Source organism: Leuciscus leuciscus (genome assembly GCF_965113295.1).
Source record: "Leuciscus leuciscus genome assembly, chromosome: 21".
Lineage (NCBI taxonomy): Eukaryota > Metazoa > Chordata > Actinopteri > Cypriniformes > Leuciscidae > Leuciscus > Leuciscus leuciscus.
Window position 1 is genome coordinate 31,088,098 of NC_138745.1, and position 16,158 is coordinate 31,104,255.

Genomic DNA, 16,158 nt, shown 5'->3' on the forward strand with positions numbered 1-16,158 from the left:
ACTCCCAGGTCACAATATGGAACTTCAGACTTGCCAATTTAAAAAAGGCTAGTATAGGTTATTATAAAAATTATTTATAAAAAAATAAAAATGAAAAACCCAACAATTCATGAAACTAAGTATAAAATATCCTAAAAAAATGTGACCAATAATTATTGTTGTTTATGAAGCGTATAACATTACATTTAAAATTATAGAGCCACTAAAGTGACATAAAGCGCACAAGTAAAATTCCGCTAACGCATAATAAACATTAGTGCACTAATTAAACATAAACATTAAAACTTAAAGAAATTTAAACCAAACAAATACTGTGCTCGCATATTATTGTGTTCAGTTTATGCATATGATCTAGTTTTCCTATGCACATGCAGTTGTTTTTCATAGGCATGTAACATTTCGTGTGTACAAAGTGGTGTTTGAAAAACAATATAAAACGTCACTGCTAGAGAAAATACTGCAATTAGCAGTAGTAGAAATCAAATAACTATGTTCTCTCTTTAATTTTCCTTAACAGTTGTTGTCGCCAGTCCACCAAGTGTTGACCCTTGCTACAGTTATAACAGTCTGGATGAGCCTTGGAGAGTAGATCAAACTTCGACTGGTGATTACTTCAATTCCAGATGTGATAGTGATGTCAACTGGAATGGCTGGTACAGGCTGTTCTACAATGATCAGAGTGCCCAGATGCCAGAGTCATGTGTTGGTTATGGCATGTGTGGCACTTATCACCCACTGTGGCTCAACGGCCCTCACCCACAGCTAGAAGATGGAGTGGTCACCCGGAAAGTCTGTGGTTCCACAGGGAACGACTGCTGTGGTTACACCTTTCATCCCATACAAGTCAAAGCTTGTCCAGGAAATTATTATGTGTATGAGTTTCTCAGGCCACTATACTGTGCAGCTTACTGTGCAGGTAAACATATTGTTCTTTTTAATGTATATATATAATTGATTTATAATTCTGAAAATTATTGTATACATACTTCCCACTTCAGAAGTCACAAACCCGACAACTATGCACACAACAACATTGGCAATACCAGTCACAGAAACCAGTGGTAAAGTATTATCATTAGAGATTAAAGTTTGTCATGAAACTTTTGCAGGTTGACTCAAAGTTTATATTCTTTAAATGTGCTCTTTTATGTTTTTTAAAAATATATATTTTTGACTTTTTTGGGGTCATTTATTGACATCAGTATGTACATTTTCCAAGTCACAAACACAATTATATCAGGGATATTTTTGAAAACTCAAACTCAAACCATCAAAAACATTTTCATTACTTGAAATAAAATGAAATGAAAAAAATAAAAAATAAAAATAATAATAATTAAAAAAAAACTTTACAAAAGTTAATTAATTTCATTCCTATCTAATCTCATCAATAAACAAGGACTCCAATTAATGATCAAATTAATATAATTAAAATACCCAGTTTACATTTATCCCGCCTGTAAGTGATTGTGAAACTAATGGCTAAATATGGGGTCATGTCATTAAAGGGGGGGTGAAACACTCAGTTTCAGTCAATCTCATGTTAATCTTGAGTACCTATAGAGTAGTATTGCATCCTTAATATCTCCAAAAAGTCTTTAGTTTTATTATATTTATAAAAGAAAGATAGGCTGTACCGAGTCTTTCCGGAAAAAAACGAGCGGCTGGAGGCGTGCCGTGTGGGCGGAGCTAAAGAATCACGAGCGCGAATCACACACACACCATACATCGCATGCTCCATAGATACATTAACTATACTTGATCATGTTGTTTACTTGCTGTGCTTATGCGCCGATAGCTAACAACACACAGACATTTGAAGCAGTTTTACTCACCGCCTGCGGTTCCAACGCACGACCGTGAACCTTTACCGTTGGGACTGCTCCATCCTTAAGCATTAGACGATCTGCAAATCTGGCGTCGAACTGGGCCTTTTTTTATAAAACAATCATCGTCGAAATGCAGGGAACAACCAAGAACACTTGCACAACTCCGTTGATGACTTCCCTAAAGCCGAGCAAAGCGCTTTGATGGGCGTACTGCTTTCGCTCTCTCGCTCTGTTCTACGGGTGCGCGCGCGCCCTTCCGGGAGAAGTGCCCAGGACCCGTATAAGGAAATTCCGCCCCATCTGACGTTACACACGCCCATACTCGAAAAAAACTTTCCGAAACTTGTGACAAACCGGAAGGAGTATTTTTGCCAGAGAAATACTCCATCAAACGTTCAACTTAATTTTTTAAACTTTGTCCATGTTTAGCATGGGAATCCAACTCTTTAACAGTGTAAAAAACTCAGTATGCATGAAATAGCTTTTCACCCCCCCCCCCCCCCCTTTAAATATTACTAAAACAAGCCTTAACCCAGCTATTGTCATTAATCCTGTGGTTCTCCTCTAAGGTGAAGGAGACCGCTGTTCTAAACTCAACTGCACTGTGGATGAAAGCTGTGAAGAGGAACATGGTGTTTATGGCTGTTTTTGCAAGGACAACCATCACAGATCTCAGCGTGGATCCTTTGGTTGGACTCATTTGAAATATACACAGCCCAGCCCCCCCCCCCCCCAAAAAAAAACCCAACAAATTTTTTTTTTTTTTTTTTAAATAGGCAAATGCTTAGGAGTCAATGATTGGATCATTATTGCAATGATTATTATGTTTCTAGCATGTTATATGTTTGGCAACAGTTATTTTAACCCTAATTAATGGAGTGTGTAGCTTTTCATTTCTTAAGCAACCATGTGGGAAGACACATGGTCATATTCCAGGATGACAATGTCAAGATGCATCAAGCTCAAATTGTGAAAGAATGATTGGGAGGGAGCATGAATAATAATTTTCACACATGAATTGGCACCTCTGAGGTCATTGAAAGTCTTTGGAATGTTCTGGAGGAGACTTTATAGAGTGTTTGATTTTTGCAGTGTCAATTCAAGATCTTTACCAAAAATGTATGAACGTCTTGATGGAAATGTTGTTTCCTACATACAAATGTGTCTTCCTACACACAAGATCTTGACCAAAAATGTGCACCTCTTGATGGAACTGTTATTTCCATCAGAGGGTGCATTAATATTTGGTAAAGATCTTGTATTGAAAATCTACTCCAGCACATCCCAAAGACTTTCACTTAATTTAAGGTCTGGACTCAGAGGTGCCAATTCATGTGTGAAAATTATTATTTATGCCATTCCCAACTGTTAGTTTCACTCTTAAACATTTTCCTATAAATCCAAACAATGTTTTTTTTTTTTTTTTTTGCCCAGGCTGTCTATGTTCATCATTGATTATATTTTTGTTTTTGATCACAGCTGACATTTCTCTCCCTCAGATTTCATTGAAACCTGTGAAAGCATCTCTGGCTCCATGTCTCTGTCTCGCTGTCAGCTTTTTGAGGCTGGTTTTCCTTCTGACATCTTACACCTCAATGACCCCAACTGCAGAGGAACAGTCCGGAATGGCAGAGTGGAGTTCTATTTTGACAACAATGACCACATCTGTGGTACAAGTCTTGTGGTAGGAATCATTGCATACATGCTCAAGTGATCAAAAGTACAACAAATCTTATGTATTTTTTTAATATATATATATATATATATATATATATATATATATATATATATATATATATATATATATATATATATATATATATATATATATATATATACAATTCTTAGCTATTATACAAGTAAAAATATTCAAACAATATTTCCCAACAGGCCAATGGCACCCACTTCATCTATGATAATTTTATTTTGGGGGAATTTGGATCTGGGAATATCATCAGGAGGGGGGAAAATCTGAGGATCCACTTCAGCTGTGTGTACTCACAAACCCTATCACTCTCCATGGACATCAACCCTCTGGAGAGGTGGGACTCACATATTAAGAATACTGTACATAAATTCTAAATACATACATAAAACCAAGAGTCTCTGAATTGCTTTAAAATTATTTATTTATTTAATTTTCAACAGCATTGTGCACAGGATCCTTCCTGCTGGTCAAGGGACATATCGGGTCAGGATGATTCCCTATCAGGATGCTGAATTCACCCGTCCCTTCACTGGTAGTGTGAACGTGGAGCTGGACAGACGTATTTTTGTGGAAGTTCGTGTTGATGGAGTTGACAGCCGTCAGTTTGCCTCAGTGATAGACACATGTTGGGCTACACCTGTGAATGATCCTCATTACTCTGTCCGCTGGGACCTCATTGTTGACATGTAAGCCATGTGTTATTTTAATATATATATATATATATATATATATATATATATATATATATATATATATATATATATATATATATATATATATATATATATATATTTTTATAAATACATTAAACTTGGTGCATTTGGGATATATTTTTTAAATCTTTTATTTATTGGACACTCATTATTTTGACAAAAAGGGATAGATATCTGCACACAAAAATTACAGCTCCACAAAGTTTATTAATAAAACCTTGCACGTTTCGACCAGTCAGGTCTTCATCAGGCACAATCCTGATGAATGAGATGCAACTCTTTATGAATTCATACATTTATTAATTTAATTAATTAATTAATTTAAAACTTATATTTTTTTCATATAAATTAATAAAAAATTATAATTTTGGATTGATAATTTTGAATTTGCTTTAGATTATTTATTTTTATTGCAAAACAGAATCAGAATCAGAATCAGAATGAGCTTTATTTGCCAAGTGTGCACAAACACACAAGGAATTTTTTGTGGTTTTTACAGGAGCTCTTGGTACATACATACATATATGACATTAGATTTAAATGAGAACATAAATAAATAGAATAAACAATAATGTATAATAAACAGAAATGTACCAAGTAGAGATAGAGCACTGATACCGCAAATACTGATTGTTCAGAATGATATCTGCCCATATCTATTTCGATATTTTGATTTTCTTTAGGAGAAATTTCTCCCAGTTAATGGTGTAAACAATACAGGGAACCTTCTCACGTGGTACATTTATATTAGAAGTTAAAACCCTAATTATTAAATTGAACTGCTATTTATTTTCAGATATTATAATTACACTCAAATAAATACAACTGAAATGTTTGTATACAACTCAGTTGCACATAATGATGTTTTATTAACAAAGTTTATACCTTGACCAAGGGTTTATGTACATTTTAGGGTTAGTGATTTCACTAACCCGGGATAAATGTTGTGTAGTCATTTGTTACCAGCCATTTGTTGTAGTCCTTAAAAAACAATTTATTTAAAAGCAAATATCTTCCTTTGCTTTGAACTTTGAGCGTTGTAACTTTGCAGATGTTTTTTTTATGCTCAAACTGCAACATTACACACTAACTAAAGTTAGGAAATCATAATAAACCACCCCTTTAAAATAGGCCTATAGAGAAAATAATTGGCCCAATTTTATCAACCCATATACCTATTATTGGCCGATACATCGGTGCATCTCTAGTACCAAGGCACCCATCAATTCCATTTTCTTTTTTTTTTTTTTTCTTTTTTTTCATTTGTTGATCATTATCATTATCAAGTTGATTGATTTATGACTCTCTGTGGTCATTAAAAATCCCATGGCATTTCTCGTAAAGAGTAGGGGTGTAAACCCGGTGTCCTGGCCACATTCCACCCATTGGCCCTTACCAATCATGGCCTCCTAATAATCCCCTTACATTGAATTGGCTCTATCACTCTCTCTCCTCTCTCCACCTATATCTGGTGTGTGGTGAGCGCACTGGCGCCGTTGTACTGTGGCTGCCGTCGCATCATCCAAGTGGATGCTGCACACTGGTGGTGGTTGGGGAGAGATCCCCTGATATGATTGTAAAGCGCTTTGGGTGTACAGTAGTACATATGAAAGCGCTATATAAATGCCTCATTCTATTCTATTCATTCTATTCTATTATCATTCTCAATATGCCCAGGTGTCCCAGTCCAAATGACTCAGTGGAGCTTCTGCAGAATGGTGTTTCCACATCCAGCCGTTTCTCCTTCAGCATGTTTATGTTCACTACAAACTCCACAAAGGTTTACCTGCACTGCACTATTCACCTTTGCCTTCTGTCAGACAGTCGCTGCTCAGTGGTGAGTTTTTACAAATCCTGTAGCAACATAATGTTTCACAAATGGAGTTGATGAAAAGGCACAGTATTTTTTCATAGGAGGGTACAACAGGGTTAAAGGCGCATTTGATTCAAATAGTTTCTATATATTTAAAATATATTTTTATATTAACATATTTTGATTACAGTATATTTATTGAACAAAAATTTACTCTTTTATTTATAAAAAAAAAGAAACAGAAAATACTAGGCTACAAACTTTGCTAAAGTAATTGTTATGAACAAGTATTAACTTAGACATTATTAAAAACATAATACATTAGCTAAAGTATTTGCCCTATGCTGGTGAGCCTTTTACCCTGTGTGGGTTAAAAGGCCCAACCTTGCCACCTCATACATTTATAAGATTTTTAAACAAAATAAACCACTTTTATGATTTATTTTCACATAAAATTGTTTTTTTCTGCAATCATAAAGCAATAGTTTTTATTTTACTTTGAGTTGTGAAAAGTTTTCTCTAAGTCCCTCTGTGGTGAAAATCAAGTTTTTAATGTTGTTTATACATCTATGGTGTTTTTATTATGATTTATGACAAACCATGTGCAAATTCATGTCAACACCATTGCTGAGTATTTTCCCCTTAAAACTGCAGTGAACCGAAGACAGTCTCAAAAATGCGGTTTGAAATCATTTGTGTTTCTGACGTCACAATCTACCTTGTACGTCAACGTGTGATTCTCAACGAGTGGATCTCTGAGCTGGTGTGAGTGAGTGGAGGCGGGGCTAATTTGCATATCCATAGAACCATGTATACTAAATGAGGCAAGGGTGTAGGCAACATTCAAGCTATTTTAAGGCATGAATAATTTTCATGGATTTTTTTTTTTTTTTAAGGAAAAAAAACTTTTAAATATGTCATTTTAGTGATCAAAGATGAGTTTTAAGGGATACAATTATTGACTACAGGGGGACTTTAAGGTGTGCCTGATTTGATATTGATATGTGATTGATGGTTTAGTTTTGGCCCGCCCAGAAGAAGGATGACATTTTAGTTACATCTTGTGTGTGCGTTCAAGAGAAACATCACACACGTACCATATGTATGTGAGAGCATGCATAATAAATGCTGTGGAGCCCCCTGGTGATCACAAATCAGAACAACACAGTCAGCACAGTCCCTTAAAACTAATTAACAGGTCATACACACATAATGGATACTTGTGGTTGTCTTCTGTTGTTAATGTTTGTGACTAAGAAGATAATTATTTGATGACATAATTTGGCATACCGCCTAAATTTCCGGTCTTTGTTACTTTTAGCACTGTGACTCTGAACAAGGCGTGAGAGAGGGCAGATCTGTGGACTTCCATGACAGCACTTCTGTATCCATGGGTCCATTTATGTGGTCTGACAGTAACAAAGGTGATTTTTGGAATTAAAAAAGAGACTAATTTATATTGTTCATGCATATCTGACATAGTTCATGTTTGCAATTGATCACAAATCACACGCTATACTTTACATTGACTCTTCATAGGTGAGCAGCTCCCAGTTTTCCAAGTGCAGGTGTCCAGGGAACCAAGTCTGTGTGCTTCTCTGATGGTTTTACTAATTTCTATGATGTGTGTCCTGATATCCTTTTAGACTATTTCCACTAAGAAATGTTTTAGGGATTCTCCCAGCAATCTCTGTTTGATTAAGGTTTTGTAATCTCTTTTTTTCTTTACCACATGATTTTACCATGTCTCCTTATGCTAAAAATTCAAATTTGCAGACATTGTTGAACTGATTTTATTTTGATAAATGTCTTTTTACTCATGGGATGGAATATTCAAAATAATATGTAAAAAATAAATACAATAAGCAAACTGATTTCTGAATTGTTTTGGTGATTTACGTGTCAGTTCAAAATCTTTGAGTTTTCATTCATGAGCCAATAATACGTATACCTATTGATTTAGGCTATATCTCATGTTTCAAACATTAAACATGCATGTGCCATTTAATGTGAATAACTAATATGCGTGACCAGCAATGGCTGTGTTTCACAAAAAGCATTGTAAGCCTAAGTAGATCATAGAAATCATTATGTACAATTTACTTATGATGCTTTTGAGAAACACAACTCATGGAAATCATGGAAATATGGAACTATTTGAGTAAAATATAAGTTTTGCTCAGTTATGCTTAGCTCTAACATATTTTTCAGCATATTGTTGTATAGTAGGCTAGTTTAAGTCATACATTACATACACCTTGCAAAATCTGTTATAATTTAGTTAAATCTGTTAAAAAACATTAATAGGCTAATTTAGAAAATAAATAAATAAAAGAGATTATAAATTGCATGTTGATTTTTATTTAGTACTTTATTGAATGTTTTATTACATAACAAATGTTTACATATAGTCCACGACACATAATAATATTTGCATTTACACAAATGAAGCAGTTCAAAGGATTACATGCACTTAATTGATTATCAAATATTAGACACTGAATTATAGAGGATGACGTCACCAGCCCTTGACCTGCTCCACATTCACCCAAAAAAGGCTAGGTCGATGAATTTGACCCGTCAGATTCCGTGACCATGTACGTATTAATACCTTATCAATATTCTTTATAAAATGGAAAGGGACTCACCTCATAATTTATGATTATACAGCTGCATAAATAGAGATGGTCACACATCACATTCGTCACTTTATTGAACATTAGAGTCAGTTATAAATAAATAAATCGGTCACATACCGAATACTAATGGAGCTTTGTCATACATATTATGTGATCTCAGAGTAATAGGCCTATGCATTTGCAAGGAAAAACTAGGATCTCCAACATTATTGGGTATTACAGTTAATAGGCTAGTAAGAATAAAGATAAGCATCAGACAATGATCATATTTTATTCAAAACGAAACCATCAACACAGTCCAGCATCAGACAACAGCATCGCAGCATAATGTTTACGGGTGTCGACGCTTGATAAGGCAGAACATTCTCCCAGACCCAGACGGTCCAACATCGTACTGGTTCTATCACCTGCAGGCGCGTAATAATCTTCGGAAATACTACCATTTCTCTGTTCACGCTCCACTTCATCTGCTAGTGAATGTAATGCTCGTATCAGCTCTGCCGCCGCCGTGTTTCCTTCCAACACCTCAAAATACGCACCATAGCCTATGTTTACCTGTTGCCGAGCCCCGCCTTCACGCAGTGATTGACAGGGCAGGTTGGGCACGTGATCGGCTCAGAATCCATTTTCAAATTGCACATTGAATTTTGCTACATTCGTTGCGGGACACTTAAAGGTATAGTGCAGGATTTTCTTTTTCCGGGTGGATCATCAAGACTATTGGTCCTCCTAATTGTCAATCATTCTGGTGATATGTTTACGTAAGGCCGTCGTACGTGCTCGTCCCTAGGTAGTTTTTGCTTTCTGCGCATGCACACTTTCAGGTGTATATGTGTGGTGAGCTACGGTGTCAGCCATTCATTGAAGCTTGCCGTTCTCACTGGGTCTTTCAAAATGGCTGAGGGTCGCAAGAGAAAAAGTGTCTACGAATGGTATGACAAGAAGAGAAAGGCCTCTGAAGAAAGAAACAAGACCAGAGTGTTTTTGGGAGAATATTTCACACGCTGGCGTGCGCTAAAAGCACAGGTTGGGCTTCCCACTGATGCCTCAGTCGCGAAGTTTCTACTCGACAGGTCAAGTTTGGCATGCTATTTGGAGAAATCCATTGAAAATCACTGCTGGTAAAAGTTAATGTAAGCTATGATTAGCGATGCTAGCCGTCTCTCGTGCACACGTTTAATAGGCGTTTCCTCTCGGGAGTGTTGCGCATGTGCATTTTTTTCAAAAAGTGGAGAGGGCGGTTCTTTTCTAAAATTCGGGAAAATCCTCCACAATACCTTTAATGTAAATGCAATTGCAGTGTAAATGCAATTGAGAAAAAATTACATTTAAATTACAATTTTGCTACAGTTTTTGCTTGAACGTGTTAAACATATCTAATAATTTCTGTAATACATTTTTTATTTGAATTTTGCAACTTATAAAGCGTTAAAAATGTATTCAATTTACATATTAAAACTAGTGTATGAAAGGGCAAATGCAAATTATATAATTGAATTTTCATTTTCATTTTGCACTAAACGTTGCACAAATGTATGGGAAAATTAAAATTAAAATACATAAATGCATTGCCATTTTACATATTGCATTGTGATTTTGCATATTGCAATTCAAATTGAATATTGCTACCCATATGCTTCCATGTTACTGAAATACTTATGCTAATCAGTTGTGGGCCACTATTACCTAAAACATTAATACAGATTGTCTGTCGCTCTCACTACTCTGAGGAAAGATTAAGCATGGAGCAAGATTTGTTTTACAGCGTTTATGTTACATCTGTCATTCACACTAGAGCTCGGCTAATGTATGCAGTTATTGATAGTTTCCACATGTTCACCACAATAAATTAGAAAAATACATGGTAAATAAATAAGTAATGTTATAAGTAAAATAATCGGTTTGTGATGGACATGCACTTGTTAATGCTGATGGTGAGGAATTACAGTTGCAACATCTCATGTCATGCACCTCAAACTGAGTGTATCGCTGAGAAACGTCCTGCTCGAGTCGTCCTTGCGATGGAGGTTTGGGTTCAATAACTAGTTCTTCCAATGTTTCATCAACGGACTCGCGCTCGGATTGATTTGGTTAAATCAACCTCATTGTTCATTACTGTGTTTTACGGTGTAGAAAGCCTCAGGACATGCAGAGCTGACGTTGTTATGGCAATGAGTGTTTTTGTTTTCAACACTCACGCTGTATGCGGTAGACCAATCGCAACAGACCGAGCTGTCTGACCAATCAGAGCAGAGTAGCTCGCGGAAAGGAGGGATTTAGAGAGATTGATTCATCTGAGAGTCGTTTTAGAATCACTGAAAAATGTGGTGATGTGCAAATGTATATTATGAGAAAATGAAAAAATTTTTGACCTTTGATGAATGTAAACCTGTTGTAGGAGACTCCGAAACAACATTAGGAAACTTTAATAGCATAATAGGGGCACTTTAATATTTAATACTATTTCATTGGAAATCAAAAGGAATCATTCTCAATTTGAATAATAATAATAATAATAATAATAATAATAATAATAATATATTACTAGGTTCAGTATGAGCTTGAAGATGGTATTTCATAATTAAGCAAAGTCAAAGTTCATATCTGGTTTTACAGGAAGACTTACATTTATGATTTATGACAGACAGGGTGGTGCAAGAATTACGTTTTTCCAATGCCAGAAGGGAATTTCTTGCTGTCAGTAAAGCACCAACAGAATGTGCTCAGTCCACCAACTGCTAGGCTATTGAACACATTTCTGTTACGTGGCATTTGTTCATTCTTTGAACAAAAGAGAAAGCTGGGGTTAAGTGTCTTTCTTAAGGTTATTATTCAGGTTATTATTCAGATCCACAAATAAACAGCAAGACAACTGCTGCACATACAATACCTAAAATGAAATTATAATGACCTGGAACAAATTCTGTTTTATTCTGTGATACACAGGATATTATAAAATTGGAAAAGTTTGCAGTCCATCAGTAACCATTATACAGTATTGCTTTCTAAATAGGAGATGTATGGGATATCATGGGGATTCTATCACGTTGCATGAAATAAAAACGAAAAAATTGGTTTGATCATTTCAAGTTATGTTAAAACTCTAAATAATGACATTTATGTCATTCTGCAGATATCAAAATTGAATCTCAGATAGTTGATTCTATTCATTTAATATTACTCGACATTTTTATGACAAACTTATTTTGTGACATTCATTTATTTTGTATAAACTTGGTTATTTCTCTGCCATACATCTCAAAGAATTCCAATATCATTGTCAAAATCACAAAACAATTTTGGAATGTGATTTTAAAACAGTTTCCGTATATGTTTGCAGAAACACTGCAACTTAATGCTGTTTACACCCCTCCAGTAACGAAAAAAAAAGTTTAAAGAGATTATGTCAAAATGTGTTTAGAATTTGTGGCATGCTTCTTGAAAATCCCAGAAACATGTTAGTCCTGTTTCTTCCAAATATTACTGAAGTTAACTTCAATTACAGATTTGTTTACTGTTTGACACATTTATCTGGAGGCTCTTATTAAATCTTCAATATTTTATTTTATTTTTTATTTTATTTTGTAATTCTCAATTCAGGTTTAGAGCTATAACTGTTCAAGTAGGCTACTAAAACTAGAATATAAAAATACCTAACCTCATTAAAATGACTAATAAATGATGATCTAAATGCAACAGATAAAACAAGCACGACAAGCAAACTTTAACTTTTCAACAGTAGTAGGGAAGTGTTCTACCTTGTGTTTCCTTGGATAAATGCAATCAGTTCATGCTTGAGATGCTGTTTGTGTATCACACAGTTGCTAGACAGAAAGGCATGATGCATGAATGTGTGTGTGTGTAATTGCTTAATAATTATAATTATTGAATTAAAAGTTATATTATAATTGCTTTATTTAATCTCATAGGCCTATATTTAGTGTGAAAGTGTGGGCCTATGTGTATCAGCTTCTAATTGAAGAAGTAGTTCTACAAATAGTGACATGATGATACAAATAGTTTAGCGGAATTCAACAAAACAAGTGCTTTTGGTAAAGTATAGCTAATCTTCAAACAGAATTCTAAGAACACTACATAATTGACTACATAACCCCCACCCCCACCCCCACCCCCACACCCACACACACAGACACACCCACACCCACACCCACACCCACACCCACACACACAGACACACCCACCCACACCCACACACCTTTGAAGCTCTGATTTGAAACAAAAGATTGGAAGTTTTGTGAAGCCGAGTTTAAACGCCACTATCACATGAAGTTGACAGACAATAACAGCCTAAGTGACTGACACTTGTTGGACTTCTGTACAGCTCATGATCCGCATTGCTCTCTCCCCGGGACCCTTGATATTAAGAGTAAACTTTAGGCTGCTGGGCCTGTATGAAGACTTCAGATGCAAAAACATCTGACATTTTTGTTTAAAATCAGCATGCCATTTATATGTTTTTCATTTAATTTCAGTGACATTTTTGGAAATAAGACATTTCAGTAACTGACTAATAACCTTTCCATTAACATTAAAGTGAAATTACTGAACCTATTACTGAAATTACTGTCTGATTTGCAGTGAATGCCTCGATAAAAGAATCCGCTAAGCTTGTTTACATGTCTCATTAGAGGTACTCTAAGGTGTTTATTTTTCTCATTAGGTGGTATTTTTAAATCATTCATTAACGAAGCTATTTTACAGGCTTGTGCAAAATTCCATTCCTCCATGGCCTCCATTCAATTCATGAATTGGAATTTGAATTGAATTTACTCCGCCCCACAGGACGTTGAATTGAATTTGAATTGGAATGACAGGAAGTGGAATTAAATTCATGGCAATTCAAAGAAATTCCACACAGTCACACAACAGAAATAATGTGTTGAGTCTTGCATGCATTCAGTGTTAGGAAGGTTACTTTGAAAATGTTATTGCTTACTGTTATTAGTTATTATAAATGTGGTTTGGATTACTTTATTTGGATAACTTTATCAATGCAAAGCAATTTCGTTTTAAATTGATTAGTAACTAATTGAATTAAACATTTTACCTCAGCAATACAATTACATTAATTTTGTAATTTAATAACAGAAATTTCATTTCACGTAACTATTTACTTCTCAACCCTGCATACATTTTGTTCTAAAATAGATTTTGATCAAATTCTTGAAATAAATTACCCCCTCAATGTTGTTTAATTAGTTTTGTTCCAATGTAATTTTCATTTCAAAGTAATCACACAAACACAAACTTGTTGTAAATGCAGTTATCATTTATTCCAATGCAAAAAATTACTGAGCAACACTGTTGCATATAATTCTCAATAGCTCCTCAAATGTTTTTTTCATTGAGTCTGCACCGTTCTGGTCTGAATATCTTTCCTGCAACACTAAATATTCTCTCAACAGGTGCAGAGTGAAGTTGTAAGGGACATCTGAAACTTAAAAAAGTCCAGTGTTGCCTTTCAAGCAAATGTCCACCTCAAATTGTTTAGCAACCATTTTAAATACTTGGTTAAAGTAAAGCATTCTGGGAAATGGAGTCATGTTCCACAAAATTACAATTACAATAAATCAAACTTAATTATTTGTTCTGTGACTAGAGCTTTTAACATTCATTGCTGGGGGAAAACATATCCTTTTAATGTAATCTGTACAAGTAGTTCAAACTAATATCATATATAATGCAAACATATCTGACATATACTGTAAAGCTTCATTGTTAAACACTTCACTTAAAATATGTATATGAATTTCTTTGAATTTTTATTGAATTGCAATTCTGCTTCCTTTAATTCAAATTCGAATTGTAATTCTAGATCCTGTTTTTGACATCAATTCAAATTCAATTCAAATTCAAGAATTGAATTGGAATTAAAGAGTCATTCTCAATTCAATTCTGAATTGTGCACAAGCCTGCTATATTTTATTGATTAAAATAAAATCAATATCAATATTTGCGTTGTGAAACTCTACGTTACATTTGTCTTGACAATTTTCAGTAAAGGTCGTGTAGAATCAAAATGATGTCTGATTCTAAAATTATTCTGTGGGATAGATTATTTTCGAATTATCAAATTATTTTGAATTTGAGTTAAAGGGACAGTTCACCCAAAAATGAAAATGTTGTCATAATTTACTCACCCTCGTGTTGTTCCAAACCTCTATGAGCTTCTCTCTTCTGTTGAACACAAAAGATGTTGGTAACCAGACAGTTGAAGGTAGCTGTTGAATTCCATAGTATTTTTTTCCTACTAATTCAATGGCTACCTTCAACTGTGTGATTTGACATGCATACTGGTTTGGAATAACTTGAGGGTGAGTCAGTGATGACAACATTACAATTTTTGGGTGAACTATTCCTTTAAAAGAATTCTGAGATAATTAAGTCATTAATTCAGAAAAACAGAGCAAAAACTTTTATTCATGAAAAATTATCTCGTAATTCTGAGATAATTAACTCGTTAATTCAGAAAAACAGAATAAAAATAAAAAATTATGAAAAATTATCTCATAATTCTGAGATAATTAACTCATTAATTCAGAAAAACAGAGCAAAAACTTTTTATTCATGAAAAATTATCTCGTAATTCTGAGATAATTAACTCGTTAATTCAGAAAAACAGAGTAGATTTTTTTTTCTCAAGTGAATGCAATACGCTTCCGTATTGAAGAAACCAGTCTTATGTCTAAAACATAAGACTATAGTCTAAGCATTTTATGCAGTCAGCTCCTGGGACGCTCTTCCCACAATAAACATAACTAGACTGTTGAGAACATTGGTATAAAGTAGTTGATAGATTTACCAAATACCTTGAAAACGTTTGGCCATTTCTAACTCTTGAGCTTAAACGTTGCATTACCCTGGCTGAGCTTTCGCCGAGATCCTTAGTGCAGAGTTTCAAGGCAAGGTACAATCATTTCAGTGTTTCCAATAGTGATTAATATTCAGCTTTCAATAATCTTTTTTATTTTTTAATTTTTTTGGCTCGGTTTTCTTGTTTTCACAGATGATGGGAAATTGTCATGCATACTCATTTTTGTTTATTTCCCTAAATGCTCACTAGGCCATGTCCTACTCCTACCCCACAAATATTTGGGCTCCAGAACAAGTCAAGGTGTCTAGGGCCCTAGGTCTTTGTGATTCTTTATTGATTTAAATTGATCATTAGGCTATTTGTTTGTTTCTGTAACGACAGACTGACAGTCCCCAATCTATCTGCATCTTTAAACCGCATTCTGAGCAATGAACATTAGATGGCACTGCATGCAAACACTTGTGTGCTGAGCCTGGACTCACATAAAGGCAGGGAGTTTCATTTGTATCAGCATAATTTCCTCAGTTCTCTGCAGAGCAGACATTTGTATCTTAATGGTGCAGTGTGTAACTGTGTGTGTGTGTCTCTGGCGCTGAAAGAATCATGTTTGTCTAACATGAT

The 16,158-nt window shown here is 34.7% G+C and overlaps 1 protein-coding gene across 1 annotated transcript in view; it reads left to right on the top strand.

Moving 5' to 3' along the window:
• Positions 1 to 613: 613 nt before the first annotated feature.
• Positions 614 to 16,158, top strand: part of LOC309485643 (uromodulin-like) — a gene marked incomplete at its 3' end in the record, with an annotated part of 83,637 nt that continues 68,092 nt past the window's right edge. The window contains exons 1-6 of the mRNA XM_082152575.1: positions 614 to 916; positions 2,399 to 2,518; positions 3,329 to 3,513; positions 3,720 to 3,871; positions 3,978 to 4,223; positions 5,928 to 6,087. Of these exons, the coding sequence (XP_082008701.1) occupies positions 688 to 916; positions 2,399 to 2,518; positions 3,329 to 3,513; positions 3,720 to 3,871; positions 3,978 to 4,223; positions 5,928 to 6,087 (1,092 nt within the window). The 5' untranslated portion in view covers positions 614 to 687. The remainder of the gene's footprint in view (positions 917 to 2,398; positions 2,519 to 3,328; positions 3,514 to 3,719; positions 3,872 to 3,977; positions 4,224 to 5,927; positions 6,088 to 16,158) is intronic.